General features: G+C 38.8%; 2 protein-coding genes across 2 annotated transcripts in view; one reads left to right on the plus strand and one right to left on the minus strand.

The window, feature by feature from the left end:
• The window catches only part of LOC135206609 (serine/threonine-protein phosphatase 2A 55 kDa regulatory subunit B delta isoform-like), a 165628-nt gene extending 151630 nt beyond the window's left edge, over positions 1-13998 (plus strand). The window contains 1 exon segment of the mRNA XM_064237946.1: positions 13077-13998. The gene's annotated coding sequence lies outside the window, so the exon portion shown is untranslated.
• Positions 13669-16197, minus strand: part of LOC135206610 (RWD domain-containing protein 3-like) — a gene marked incomplete at its 5' end in the record, with an annotated part of 162581 nt that continues 160052 nt past the window's right edge. Inside the window, 1 exon segment of the mRNA XM_064237947.1 lies at positions 13669-13946. Within this exon segment, the coding sequence (XP_064094017.1) occupies positions 13719-13946 (228 nt within the window).

Raw genomic sequence — 16197 nt, forward strand, 5'->3', positions numbered from 1 at the left:
CGACTGTTATTTGGCAACTCAAGGAGTCACTGACTTGGATTTTTCATTCGCAAAAACACCATGTTATCCTTCAACCACGTTCCCCCTTAACTTACGTACAATGTCGCACTCTTATTGATATATGGGGCGGATACAAAATTCAGGATATAGCACATCACTTGTTTTTTCTTTTGCTTCATTTTTTCTCCATAAATTATTAGTGTCTAATCTAATGCCAATATATCTTCCATCTACACTCCTCAGTTTTATTGTAGTGTCTTACCGAACAATTATAGAGCCGTGATTTCCACGAGCGGCAGGATACTAAATTCAAATTTAGCGCGTCGGCGTCGCCAACACTGGTGGTGATGACGTCATCTCCCTCCACTCGCGGGAGAACCAGGTACAACTGCCCAGGTGAATTCAATTCTTTTCCTGCCGGCGTCCGGTGAACATCGGTGGTCGGTGCGGTTGGATGACTTTGCTTCGCTTTTTTCTTGTGGAATTGATCTTCGAATTGGTGAAGTACTCTTTTTGGCGTTGTTGTTATTCTGCTTTTTTATTTAGGCGTTGCCATGTCGGATTCTAGTCCGTCGGGAGTTAGGTTTTGCATCTCAGGATGTAAAACTAGATATCCAAGTTAGAATATATTCTCACACTAAATGTGTTAAGTGTAGGGGAACAGGTTTGTTCAGCAGATCGAACATGTAAACGAGTGTAGTGATTGGACTGATTCTCAATGGAAGTTTTTTTGTTTTTTTTAGTTCATACTCGGAGAAATTAGCTAAAGACAGAATTAGAAAAGCAGCGCTTAGGGAAAAGTAGACTTAGCTCTGCTTCGTCTTGCGATGCTTCTGTTCCTTCTGTTTCTCCTCAAATTGTTATGTCTCCTTTAACTACACCTCCTATTCCTCCTACTAATCCCACTTCTCCGGCTTCCCGTGTAGTTTCTTCCGACACCATTGCCAGTCTGGAATCGAGGTTAGATCAGAAATTTTCGGTACTGAGCGAATACGGTTTTGCAACTTGGTAATTCAGTTAAGACGTTTTTGGAGAAAGCGGATTCAGGTAAGAGTGTTAGTTGAGGGTGCGTCTGTCTGTCCTGACACGTCTCCTAGACAAAGGTCACTGTCCAGCTCCCCCGCACCGGGGAGAAGACATACCGGAAGTCCAAGGGAGTCGATCGGGATTTGCCCACAGACAGGCGCCTCTCTTGTTGAGCCTGTTGCGCCTCAACAGGGCTCGGTTAAGCGTTGGAAAGGTGTTGCGGTCAGACGCATTTCGAATGATTCAAGCGATTCGCTCTCGGCCCTCGCGCGGCGACTCTTGGCGAGATTCGCCTGTTTCGCGTCCCTTAAAGAGGCGTTCAGGCGCCAATTCTTCGCCCCTCCTCCAGTCAAGCGGTATAAGGAGCCTGAGAGTAGGGTTGCGCCGCGGCCGTTAGCGGCTCGTTCGTCGCCTCAATCTGTGCCTTTTCCGGCTCCATCTACTAGTAGAGATTGTGGTTTTAGCGCTTTGTAGCTAGCAGTTTTTTTTTTCCTTTAGGGGTGTTTCTTTTAGCGCTTTTTCGTCTGTTACGCCTGATGCGCCTGTTTCGCCTCGAATTTCGGCGGCTCAGAGCGAGGCGCAAGTAGTTTTTCGCCTCCTGCTGAACATTTAGGCTCTTCCAAGCCTACGTTAACTGTTTTTGATTCGTCTCTGGCGCCTTTGCGCAAGCATTTAGAGATGTTAACCAACTGGATGAATGAGTCCAAGGGTGGTTCGAAACCTTCAGATCCGGTTGTAGTTCCGTCTACTTCTTCGGCGGTATCGGAGAATGAAGAAGAAGTAGAGGAGGAGGATTCTCATCACTCTCGTGTTATTCACGTCTCCTTAGATTTCTTCTGGTATCTTATCCAGATTATTTTGAGAAAGCGGCTCCGCGCTCCCCAACTTCGACTTTTTTTGATGAGGAGGAAAACTTCAGACCCTCTCCTCCCAAAACTTGTTCTATCTAAAGCGGTTAGACATTCGTTGAAAGAGACTGAAAAATGGATGTCTATGAAAAAGAGACTTAGGGAAGGCTCTTTTTGCTTACCCTCCCTAAGTTGCCTTCGTAAGAGGTATAGGTTTTTATGTAACTGGGGAAGCTCCTTCTCTGGGAGTTTCTGCCTCCTCCAGGGAGACTTCTCCAGTTTAATCGACTCCTCTAGAAGATCTGCTTTCGCCGCAGCGAAAGTTTTCTTTACAGCGCCTGAGTTGGACCACGTTGTAAAGAATCAATTTAAACTTTTGGAAGTCTTTAGCTTCCTTGATTGGACTATTGGCGCTTTAGCGGCCAAGATCGAAGATTGTCCTTCTCTTTCTCAGGAGTTAGCGGAGGATTGGATTGGTGTTCTGTCCTGTGCGGACAAATCCATTAGGGATGGATGTGATGAGTTAGCTTCGCTCATCCGCCTTTGGTACCCTTAAGAAAAGGCAACTTTGGTGCTCCTTTGCTTCTAAAAGGGTTACTTCCCAACAGAAGTCTGCTCTCTTGTTTGCTCCGTTTGTGAAAGAAAAGATAACCTCTTTCCAGACGATGTAGTGTTGTCAATTTCGTCTGCGCTAGATAAGAAATCATACTTCGGATTTACTGGCACAGTCTACTAAGAGACCTAAAGCTCCTGTGGAGACTGTTCCTTCGGTTTCTCCTCTGGCCAAAGAAGTGCCTTTTCGAGGGAGAAAACCCAAGCGCTTCTTTCGGCCGAAAAGTCGAATTTGCGACCTCAGTCTAAGGCCTCGGCCAAGTTAACAAACCTTCCAAATGAAAGCTCGGTTCTTCATGCACCAGTGGGAGCCAGGCTGGCTATGTTTTGGGAGGAATGGGAAAACAGAGGAGCAGAAGCCTGGGTAGTGCAAGTACTCAAGTTCGGCTATCGTATTCCTCTCGTTTCACCTCCCTCGCTCTCACCTGTGCCCATTTCCATTCCAGGCATACTCTCCGGGCTCAGACAAATTTCTGGCGCTAGCCGCAGAAGTGGAAGCGCTTGTTCTCAAAAAGAAGCGATAGAACAGATAGAAGGGGATTCTCCTCCCAGGCTTTTACAATCGCCTTTTTGTAGTTCCCAAGTCATCAGGGGGCTGGAGGGCCGGTTTTGGATGTGAGCGCCCTGAACTTGCATGTCCAGAAAACAAAATTTCATATGGAGACCACTCGGTCGGTTCTGGAGTCCATAAGACAGGGGGATTGGATGGTCTCTCTGGACTAGCGACCGCTCCTCAAGTTTTCACCAGGGTTCTATCCCCGATAGGAAGCTGGCTGCACATATTAGGAGTAAGAATCTCCCTCTATCTGGACGATTGGCTTCTCCGGTCGGAATCAGAGAGTCGGTGCATGAAGGACCTTGGAAACAACTCTGGATCTTGCCAGAAAGTTAGGAATTCTGGGGTCAACAAACAGAAGTCCCAGTTGGTTCCATCTCAGAGCATCCTTTATTTGGGGATGATTCTGAATGCTCAAGTTTTTTGGGCTTTCTTGTCCCCCGAAGAGGGTTCAAGGCTGTTCTGGAGGACAGTTCCAGGAGTTCTTGGACAAAAAGGTAAGTTCTGCAAATCAGTGGATGAGGCTCCTGGGCAAATTTTGACGTCAGCGGTAGAAATTTGTGACGTGGGAAGACTGCACATGAGACCTCTGCATTTTTTTTTCTTTTCCCGAGAGCCTCTTGGTGCAGGAAGACACCAACCAGACTCGATTACCTTTCCTGTCACAGATCAAATAAAAGAGGACCTAAGGTGGTGGCTCTCTCGAGCAAGGTTGGAAGAAGGGTTAGATTTTCGACCCATCCTCCCGAACCTACAGTTCTTTTCCGACGCATCGGACACAGGTTGGGGAGGCCCTACTGGGAAATCAACGGACTTCAGGAGCTTGGTCGGAGAAGGAGAAGAAGTTCCACATAAATGTAAAGGAACTGTTAGCAATTTCTTGGGCTCAGACAGTTTCGGAGTTTAGTAGAAGGTCGAGTAGTGGCAGTGCATTCCGACAACTCCACGGCTCTCTCGTACGTTGCGGAAACAGGGGGGGACTCGGTCTTTCTCTCTGTACGAAGTAGCCAAGGATCTCCTCCTGTGGTCAAACGAAGCGAAGGTTCAGCTAGTCCCGAGATTTGTTCCGGGAAAGATGAACGTTCTGGCGGACGAGTTAAGTCGTCAACAGCAAGTGTTACCTCTGGAGTGGACTTTGGACAACAAGATTTGTCAGAAACTTGGCCGCCTTTTTTTGGGGAACGACCGCTCATTAGAACCTGTTCGCGACATCAAGGAACAACCGTCTTCCTCTCTTTTGTTGTCTCCAGTCCCAGATCCTCTAGCTTGGTCGGTGGACGCAATGCTGTTTTTTTGGATTGGTCGGGTCTGGAAGCTTATGCATTCCCTCCGTCGGTCTAATAAGAGAGGTGCTGAACAAGTTCATGTCGCACAGCAATGTAACACTAACGTTAATCGCTCCCTTTTGGCCCAGGAAAGAGTGGTTCCCGGACCTTCTCCAGTTGTTAGTAGACTTCCCCAGACTTCTTCCTCCAGAGAAGTGGCTTCTCAAACAACCGCACTTCAAGAGGTTCCACAAAACTTGTCCGCTCTAGCTCTGACAGGGTTCAGACTGTCCGGAAAATCTTGTCAGAGCGAAAGGATTTTCAAGAAGAGCTGCAGAAGCTATCGCTCGTTGTAGGAGAGAGTCTTCTAACAAACTCTATCAAGGGAAGTGGAGAATCTTCAGAGAGTGGTGTAGAAGTGCTAAAGTCTCTACTTCTGCGACCTCTTTAACAAAAAATAGCAGATTTTCTTCTATTTCTTAGGAACTCTAAGAAACTGGCTCCTTCGACGATCAGAGGATATAGAGCCATGCTCTCTTCGGTTTTTCGACATCGAGGTTTGGATATTCCTCCAATTCAGATCTGTCGGACCTCATTAGGTCTTTCGAAACCACTAAGCTCCCTGCAAGATACAGTGACTTGGAACTTAGATGTGGTGCTTAAGTTCCTCATGGGGCCACCGTTTGAGCCTTTGAAGTCGGCTTCACTCAGGAACTTGACTAAGAAGGCACTTTTTCTTATTGCTCTAGCTTCTGCTAAGCGTGTCAGCGAATTGCACGCTATAGACAAAAGAGTGTTTCTCTCAAGGCAATGCTGTATTTTCGGTATCTTTGACCTTTCTAGCCAAAAATGAGAATCCTTCTAATCCTTGGCCGAGGAGTTTTGTGGTAAGGAACTTATCTGATTTGGTTGGACATGAGGAGGAAGAAAGGCTCTTATGTCCAGTCAGGGCTATTAAGCAGTATCTGTTTGCCACTAAGGGTATTAGAGGACAATCTTCTAAGCTCTGGACCTCGTTCAAAATCCCTCTCGTCCTCTTTCTAAGAATGCTATATCGTTCTTTATTAGAGAGCTTATCAGGGAAGCTCACTCGCAGTCCGAGAACGACAATCTTTCCGTTCTGAGAGTTTAAAGCTCACGAGGTTAGAGCAGTGGCAACTTCTTTAGCATTCAGAAAGAATTTATCTTTAGCTTCGATTCTTCAGAGCACGTTCTGGAGATCGAATTCGGTTTTTCGCGAGTCATTATCTCAAAGAGATAGAAACGGTTTTCGAGAATTGTAAAACGTTAGGTCCGGTGGCGGTTTCTGGCATGGTGTTGGGAGAAACGGCACAGGGGTCGTCACCGTCTATGCTAACTTTTCACCTTGAATAGGTTGTCGAGTTCAAGGGAAGCTGGGTACTGAGTACCTGGGATACTCACCAGTCTGTTAGGTCAGATTTTACAATGGTTGGGTATATATGTTTTTAAATCTGGTGTTGGTGACAAATGTTTTGTATGATTGAATTTCTGGTCTTAGCCCAGGGCAAGGGCAATCTTTGTTGTTACTATCCTCCGTCAGTCAGCCTTGACTCGCTTGAACTACGGAAGGATTCCACTCCTGTAGAGGCTAACTTTGGTCAAATTCCAATTCCTCTACAATAGTAAGAAGAGCACCGACCAGAGGCAGTAACAGTCTGCTGTAGCTCTCTTACAAGGTAAGGTACAACAGACACCTTGAGTGTTTACTGGTATTGCAATAAATGTAACCATTTAAAAATACTAGTGGTCCACTGAATCCCACCTTCCCATAAATGTGTAATCAGCTCTATAATTGTTCGGTAAGACACTACAATAAAAATGAAATTTTCATTATTAAAATGAAGTTTTATTGTATACTTACCGAACAATTATGATTATACCCACCCTCCTCCCCTTAGGTGGACGGACGGGCAGAAAGAATTGGATTCACCTGGGCAGTTGTACCTGGTTCTCCCGCGAGTGGAGGGAGATGACGTCATCACCACCAGTGTTGGCGACGCCGACGCGCTAAATTTGAATTTAGTATCCTGCTGCTCGTGGAAATCACGGCTCTATAATTGTTTGGTAAGTATACAATAAAACTTCATTTTAATAATGAAAATTTCATATTTAGGCAGGATAGTTTACAAGCTTAACATAGTCCTGCTGACAAACTGAAATTATCATACTAAAACAATTTAATATTATTTCAAACAAAAATACACCCCAAACCATCATTCCAAAACATCTAAGGTAATCTTGGATTAACCCTCTTATGCCGAAGCCCTAAAAATCAAAATCTCTCCTGTATGCCGGCGCCAGTTTGGAGTGAGCGTGGAAGCGGAAAAAATAATTTTTTTAAAAAATCACAGCGCGCTTAGTTTTGAAGATTAAGAGTTCATTTTTGGCTCATTTTTTTTCCATTGCCTGAAGTTTAGTATGCAATCATCAGAAATGAAAAATAATATTATCATATGTAAATAATGCGATATATGGAAGCGGAAAAAAAAAATTCATAGATAATTGTATTCAAATCACGCTGTGCAAAAAACGGTCAAAGCTAACGAGTTACTTTTTTTTTTTTTGTATTGTACACTAAATTGAATCCTTTTGATATATAATACATAGTAAAACAATGAAATCAACACCGGAAAAATATTATCACAAAATGATGTACGAATTCGTAACGCGCGGACGTAAAAAAATGTTATTTTCGAAAATTCACCGTAATTCCAAATATTGTTCTAGAGACTTCCAATCTGTTTCAAAATTAATTAGAACATGATTGAATATTACGATACTGTAAGAGTTTTTAGATTAGAATTGCAGATTTCGACCATTTCGGACGAGTTAAATTTGACCGAATGTCGAAATTTTTATATATATATTTTTTTATATGCACATATTTCGGAGATGGAAAAAAGAAGCTATCAACCTTCAATTATTTTTTATTGTATTTTTCATGAATTTCAAGCACATTTTCATTTTGATATATGAAACTCTATAAAAAGGCTAATATGAAAAGGAGCAAATATTAGGATAATGCGATGTACGTATTTCGGAGACTTGCGGCCGCGAATCGGCGCGCGTAGTGAAGGTAAATATATTTTTCAAAAATTCACAATAAATCACAATATTGTTTTAGAGACTTCAAATTTGTTTCAAAATGAAGAAAAATGACGGAATATTACTAGGCCATAAGAGTTTTAGCTTACAATTGCTTTTTTCGTCAACTATTTCGGTAGAGTCAAATTTGACCGAACGTGGTTTTTTTTCTATTTATCGTGATTTATATGCAAATATTTCAAAAAAAGAGAAAAGCTACAACCTTCAATCATTTTTAGTTGTATTCTACATGAAATTGCGCACATTTTCATATATAAAACTTTATGTAACAGCTAATTTTAAATGGTGCAAACATTTCGACAATCGCACAAAAAAATGATTTTTTCGGAAGAGTTACCGCGCGAACGTAAGGATTTTTTTTTGTTTTTTTTTTTCCCCCATAAATTCACCATAAATCATAAATCGAAATATTGTGCTAGAGACTTCCAAGTCGTTGCAAAATGAAGGTAAATGATTGAATATTACTAGAATATAAGAGTTTTAGCTTACAATTGCGTTATTCGACCATTTCGGTAGAGTTAAAGTTGACCGAAAGTTGAAATTTTTGCACTTAACGTTATTTATATGAAAATATTTCAAAAATGATAAAAGCTACAACCATGGGTTGTTTTTTGTTGTATTGTGCATGAAATTGCGCACATTTCCATATATAAAACTTTATGTAACGGCAAATTTAAAAGGGTGCAAACATTAGGACAATCGCACGAAAAAATTTATCGGAAGAGTTATCGCACGAACGTAAGGAAAAAGTTTTTTCATAAATTCACCATAAATCGAAATATTGTGCTAGAGACGTCAAATTTGTTGCAAAATGAAGGCAAATGATTGAATATTACTATAATATAAGAATTTTAGCTTACAATTGCGTTTCTCGACCATTTCTGTAGAGTCAAAGTTGACTGAAGGTTGAAATTTTTGCACTTATCGTTATTTATATGAAAATATCTCAAAACTGATAAAAGCTACAATCATGAGTATTTTTTTTGTTGTATTTTACATGAAATTGCACACATTTTCATATATAATACTTCATGTAAAGGATAATTTAAAATGGTGCAAAAATTATGTCAAAGTGACGAAATAATTTTTGAGATGTGTCACTGATACTTTTTAGTGTGATAAGAAAGAAATTCGCGCTTGCATGCCTGCGTAGCGAATGTAAACAAAACAACGCCTTGATCCGTGAACTCTCAGCATCCCCCAAGGAGCGTGATACAAAAGTTTTCGGCTGGTAGGCCTATAAGTAATTTTCCGCGAATTTTTAAAAAAACTTTTTTGAGCCGACGTATGATACGTCCAATCGGCATACGGGAGACATTTTGACTCGACGTTTAATACGTCCAATTGGCGTAAGAGGGTTAATACCATTTTACAAATGTTACTCTTGAGTATATACGCCCTCTAAAATGCTTATAACAGTGATTTACTCATTTTAAGATATTGATGTAAACGGCAAAATACCCATAAAGTGTTTAATACCAATTAAATAAATCTGTCTTACAGAACATTTGACAGTAATCAATTTCCCCCTCTACTGTATACACAAGCCATTTTCCCTCTTAGAATTAAAGTCATAAAACATGTAAAATTACCACTAATTCGCTTTTTTGTGTGTAAAGCAACACTTTATTCACTAATTACTGTATTTTTACATTTTGTGTTCATGACTAAATACAGATTTTTATGATAAAAATGATTTACAGGGTACTGATAACGCGTGGCCATGTTCTATTAAGCTCATTCCAAGTTAGGCCCGGACGTAGCATAATAGGTTTATGCTCTCTCTCTCTCTCTCTCTCTCTCTCTCTCTCTCTCTCTCTCTCTCTCTCTCTCTCTCTCTCTCTCTCTCTCTCTCTCTCTCTCTCTCTGTAATGTAAGATTATTTGGAATTTATTACTATAAAATGTTTTGGATGATAGAGCATACTGTACTTAAAATGTAGTTTTGTATCTATTAGGCTTATTCCAGGTTGGGCCAGGACTGACCACAATAGGTGTGCAATTTCTCCCTCTGGAACAAGCTTAATAGGTACATAACTACATTATAAAGTAGGCTGTAAATAATTTTTATCATGAAAATCAGTATGAAGCCACAAACACAAGATGAAAAATACAGTAATTAATGAATAAATTATTGCCCAATGAAAAAGTGAATTGTTAATTTTAGAGATACATGTGACCCCCTTGTTCGGGGGATGCGTTCCAGACCCCACCGCGAAAAGCTAGAATCCGTGAATACTTAGAACCCCTATAAAAACGGTAAGAACTGCCTATTTTGTTAGTTCAAAGTTAATAAAAACCCACTTAAAATGCTTATACCTGGTTGTTTAATAGTTTAATCACAAAAAGTGCATTTAATAATGAAATAAAATTTATATGAAAGTATTGTAATTTATGGATATTACTCGTAGCTTAATACACGAATTTCCCGTGAATAGATAAGGTCCAAAGGGAAATCCATGAATATGCAAGTTCATGAATCTCAAAAATGCAAATACCGAGGGGGCGGGGACCCCCACTGCACTGAACTGATAAAACTTCTTGACAGGAACTGCAGATTGGGGCCTGTCTCCTTTCTCCACTTTGCATTGAAGTGTCTAATCATAGCATGTGTATGTCTATATGCAGCTTGATTGAAATAATGCTAGTCCTCTTATCTGGACGATCTGATGATGACCTCTTAATTGAAGACCAAATTATGTTTTCCCAACCAATTATAACACATACTATTGGCTCTCCAAGCACACCACCTGAGGAATGACCAATGGACAGCTAAGTGTGTCTCTAGTATTTGTCATTTTCTTGTTTCTGATCAATTTTTATCCTCAAAGTTACATCATCAATTCTTAAAGTATATTTACTATAATGAAATATTTTTTAGGAAAAAAAGTAAATTATTCAAATCTTTTGATCTGAACTGTACCTGTTTTGGCTTAGGCACACTTCACTTGTAGAGATTGACGTGTTACTAGTATGCAAGAACGTCATTTTTGTAGGGGCCCAGTGGTCACTGGGATGATTTTTGCGGGAGCCAGTGCCTGGTGCCCTTGTAATTTTTTGTTTTCTTCAAACTACTGGATGATATAGTACCAGATTTTCTATCGTCATGCAACCCCAGAACATTGGACTGATTTCTGATGAAATTCACCTTCATTCCTTATCACTTTTGGATGAATATAGAGTGTGTGTTTTTTTGTCCAACCACCCAAGACGAGTTAGGCATCTTGTGATGTATAGGCTTGACTTTAAAAGATGAATGGGCTTTGCTGAAAATAAAGAAATAAAAAGAATTTAACAAGAACAGGTAGGCATGCGGGTATAGTCTCCTTTTTTCCTCGTACAACAGGTTGGTTTGATTCACATCTCCATTATGGAAATAATGCATCTTATGATTAATGGCATTATGTGAAAATTGTTTGTTTGTTTGTTTGATTTTTTTTTTTTTTTTTTGGTAATAACACTTGGTGTATTCTCACTTTCCTTTCCCTCAAATATTAAGGAAATCGGCTCACAACCTAACATTAACCCAATAATGAGCGAGCTTACCTGGCCAAGCAAAGGTATAATAACATATTCTTCACCCTAATTCAGTGCAGCCTGTCATTATTCCACACTCAATGGGGAGCCTTCTGCACAGTGCTGGTTATATGTGGTCTCTAAAGTAAGCATAGAATGCGATTTGTGGAGTTTTTTGGAAGTGTGAAAGAGAGGTATTGACCTTGCATATTTCATACCAGTACTATTTAAAAGAAAATATAGACAGGGATGTTTTTAATATAAGTTATTGATACTACAGCCTAGGTGTTTCATGTGGTGCTACTGACAGTTTGGAAAATGAACCAGTAATAAGGGTGTAATAATTATTTATATATATATATCTATCTATACATATATTATCTATCTATCTATCTATCTATCTATCTATCTATCTATCTATCTATCTATATATATATATATATATATATATATATATATATATATATATATATACACACACACACACACACACACACACACACACACACACACACACACACACACACACACACACACACAGTGGTACCTGACATACGAAAGGCTCAACTTATGAAAAACTCGAGATACAAATGCAAATACGAAGATTTTTTTGGCTCTACATACGAAAATAGTTCGTTACGAAAGGTTGTTGCTGTAAAGTCCCGGACTGAGTAAACTTGCCACCATCCTCTTGCTCTCCCATTGGTTCCTGATGCTAGTCACCCCATAAGATCCTGCTCTCTTATTGGTCAGCATCTACCCCTTGTGCTCTGTGTTCTATTGGTAAAAGGATGCTATAAATTGAAAAACTTATTCATGCAATACATTTAATAAAAAAAAATTAGGTAAAGATTGAATAAAGAATAGAAATGAATGGTTATTATACTGTTTGGTAGTTTCAGTAGTTGAAGAGAGATAATGAAAATTTATGGCTTACTGTGTACTGGGAAATGTGATTGCTTGGCGATCGTTCGGTACTCGTAAGTTTTTTTTTTTTTTTTATAGTTAATGGTTACTTAATAATTATTTGAAATGAGTACGTGCAATACATTTAATAAAAAAAAATTGTGAATTAGATATAAAATATAAAATAAATCAAACTGCTATCATCGAAGCCAACAATACATATTTTCTAGAATTCTTCTTCTGTTTTAATATTATGTTACGTATATGTTTCATTATAGCTGTCAGTAACTCTGTATCTCCATTAGGTAAAGATAGAATAAAGAATAGAAATGAATGGTTATTATACTGCTTGGTAGTTTCATTAGTTGAAGAGAGATACTAATGAAAATTTATGGCTTACTGTGTCTTAGGAAAAGTGATTGCTTGGCGATTGTTCGGTATTCGTAAGAGCTGAATGTAAACAAACGATTGGAAGGTGTTTTTTTTTTTTTTTTTTTTTTTTTTTTTTTTTTTTTTTTTTTTTTTTTTTTTTTTTTTTTTTTTTTTTTTTTAATAGTTAATGATTGATTAATATTTATTTGAAATGAGTACATACTGATTATTTATACATTTTATTGGCATATTCGAAGCTTTTAGCTTCTTAAGTTTAGATGTCAGAATCATAGACTAGGCTACAGTTAGCAACTGCTAACATAGGCTAGGCTTATTGCTAATGAACATATGCTAAAGTCCTTATATATGCAGTAAAAATGGGGTTGAACGTTACATGCAGTTGAATATTACTCAAGTACGTATAGTATTTTGCCTTTTGGAGTCATATTTCTTCCGTTGGATTGGCGTCGTATGCCTAGAGCATGTGTTGTAGGCCTGGAAATTAATATACTAGGGTGTTTTTGTAGGGCTTGGAACAGATTAGGCATTTTACATGTAAAATGCGGTTCAAGATACGAAAAACTCATGATATGAAGGCCGCCTCGGAACGGATTATTTTGTATCTCAAGGTACCCCTATATATATGTGTGTGTGTGTGTAGACTGCAAATGTTATAGTGACAAAGTGGAAATCTTGTCAAGAACAGTAACTACTTTTTAAAATTGAATGAACAGTTTACCATATAGTTATTGGATGGATGGGGTACGTGATAATCCAACTTTGTGCATGTTCATTTATGTAAAATATATTATACTATTTTGCCATACTATATAGATCACTTTTTTTTCAGGCCTTCTTCCTCAGTTGGTGGATGTACGGACAGTGTTACTTGGTGGTGTAGGAGGAATGGTCCAATTATGTGATCACTGCACTTCCATCAAGGCTGTCCAGTAAGATGCATCTACTGCTTGAAGCCAAACAACTCCCAGTAGCCACTTCATCTTGGAAAACCCAAATCAACAAGTGGCATGTGTGTCTTTCGGGTTGTGTCTCCAAGTCGCCAGTGGTCTGAAGTGCCATGAGTGAGTGGCAAACAAAACAAAACTACAAAAAAAAAAAAAAAAAAAAAAAAAAATCAGCTAGGGCTTATTGCCCACCAGCCAGTGCTGCCATCCCATAGGACTTTCCAGCAGCTGATTTTATTTTTTTTTTTATTTATTTTCCCAAGGCTGTTTAAAAATCTAAATAATATGGCATGAAATCATGACTTAAGGAATTTGCCATATTAGAATAGTGGCTTAAAGTTTATAAGAAAATTTATTTCTCAAACTGCTGTACTTTTTATTTTAAAGTAAAAAAATTTATTTCAAATAGGCTGAATCATTATAAAAAAATCTGTGATTAAAAATATTGTTTTATTTTTGTGCTTCCAATCCTGCATGTTATTTTTTTAAAATGCTAAAGGTTCATTAAAAGTACTGTGGTGCTTGTATTATTTTTTATTGATAAGTGGAAATATATAATTTAAATACACTCTAGATAAGTTATATTGTGTCAGGTAATTTTTTAAGTCATGCAGATCTAAACTCACTACTTCGAAGCTGGAAAAAGCAAGTTTTTCCTGACAACCGTGATAAAGTGTGGAGAGCAATCTCTCCTTGCATGGATGCCCCGACGAGTCAACATCAACACATTGATGTTTGTTGCGCTGAATGTATGTCTGCAAAAGTAATGTACACATGTAAATTAAAAAGGAATATGAAAATTAAAAAGCTTGGGTATTATTTAAAATAATTTCAACTAAAACTAACCTAATATAACAAATATTTGAATGATCTCTGATGGGCATGTCTAGTACTTTATTACATTCATTCTTGATTGATATATGCTTGTCAACTGCAAACTACTCAATGTGTTTGGGGGTGAAGATTCACAATATAATATTGGCAGCATTTTGAAATTGGATGATGATGATGCCGATACCTAACAATAACTTGAAGCACAAGGCCAAATTTCCCTGATGTGTAAACAATTATTTGATGGTATTAGAACAGTGTTAGTAAGGGGAGGGTGGGGGCTGTAGTACTTAAAAGTTATGGGCTAAGAGGATGACAGCCAAGAAGCTTAGCTGTTGACTTGCAAATTGTACTCTGGCCTTTTTGTTTAATTTTTCTTATCCACCAAAAGTTTAAAGACTAAAGTGATTCATATGATGGAATATTCTGCTCTTGAAATTTAGTGGAGGTAGATGGCATAACCTTGACACCCAATCTTCCGGATTAATGACCTTTTGAGGTACTGAAGGTAGGGTGCATATTCAGACTGATCAGCCAGAGCCAGGGCAGCTGCATTTCAGGAGAGATATATTGCTGCAAATCTTGTGAAATGTAGGGAACCCACCTTGAATGAATTGGAATTACTTTCACCTTGGGCATTTCACCAATTGTCTGGATGTGTCCAATAGACTAGAAAATCTTTTGAGCTAACAAAAGTTAAATAATAGAAAGTGATAACCAAATATCACACAGTGAAAAACATGCAACAACAAAATGTGTTTGCTAGTCTTGACAGATATGTGCAACACAAACTTTTGATGTAATATTCTAGTTGTTCCGATACGTAATACAAACCCTCGGTCCTTTAACAATAGGAAGGTAACTAGCGGCAGCTGGGACGGTCGTAAGCTTCGAACAAGGGGAGAACGGTAGTTAACTGCTTGTCCGATCGTGCGCGGGCCCGCACGCCCGAGAGGTGAAGAATCACTTTTGCTTTCGGCCGCGGGTGTGAAGGACGTGTTTCGTCATCGCTCTCCCTGCCCTCGTTTCACACCAAATCGTCGTATGCTTTGTTTATATTGTGTTTTCTACTAATGGTTTGTTTGATCTTGAAAATGAAACTGTAAGTACACTGTTTTCATTTTCATTACTTAATTATGAATCAACATGGAGCTATCGCCGTAGAGGCGGCGATTTCCGCTCTTTTCATGAAATTGAATTTAATTATGTCTCGGTGCCGAGGGCGGGCGCACTCGCGCCGAGTCATGTATTTTGGGCGAAAGTGTGTAATTGAAAGATGTAAGTACTCTTTTTCATTATATTTTTGCCCTGTGCGTTCGTTGCCGAGAGCTTGATTGCGCTCGGCACAAGCCTCTTATTTTGTATGAATAGAATGCAATGAAAGTGGATTCGCAATGCAGTTTTCTTTTCATTTTCATTTATTAACCCTTAAACGCCGACTGGACGTATTTTACGTCGACATTTTTTGTCTCTCGGGTGCCGACTGGACGTATTTTACGTCGACATACAAAAGTTTTTTTAAAAATTCGCGGAAAAATACTTTTTAGGCCTACCAGCCGAAAACTCTTGAATCACGCGCCTTGGGGGATGCTGGGAGTTCACGGATCAAGGTGTGTTTGTTTACAATCGTTACGCAGGCGCGCAAGCGCGAATTTCTTTCTTGCCGCACTAAAAAGTATCGTGACACATCTCTGAAATTATTTCGTCACTTTGACATAATTTTTGTACCATTTTAAATTAGCCCGTTACATAGAGTATTATATATGAAAATGTGCGCATTTGTATGTAGAATACAACAAAAAAATACTCATGATTGTAGCTTTTATCAGTTTTAAGATATTTTCATATAAATAACGATAAGTGCCAAAATTTCAACCTTCGGTCAACTTTGACTCTACCGAAATGGTCGAAAACGCAATTGTAAGCTAAAACTCTTATATTTTAGTAATATTCAATCATTTATCTTAATTTTGCAACTAATTGGAAGTGTCTAGCAATATTCGATTTATGGTGAATTTATGAAAAAACTTTTTCCTTACGTTCCGCGCGGTAACTCTTCCGAAAATAATCATACATGCGATTGTGGTAATGTTTGCACCATTTTAAATTAGCCGTTACATAAAGTTTTATATATGAAAATGTGCGCATTTCATGCACAATACAACTAAAAACAAC

Source organism: Macrobrachium nipponense, chromosome 31, assembly GCF_015104395.2.
Source record: "Macrobrachium nipponense isolate FS-2020 chromosome 31, ASM1510439v2, whole genome shotgun sequence".
NCBI lineage: Eukaryota > Metazoa > Arthropoda > Malacostraca > Decapoda > Palaemonidae > Macrobrachium > Macrobrachium nipponense.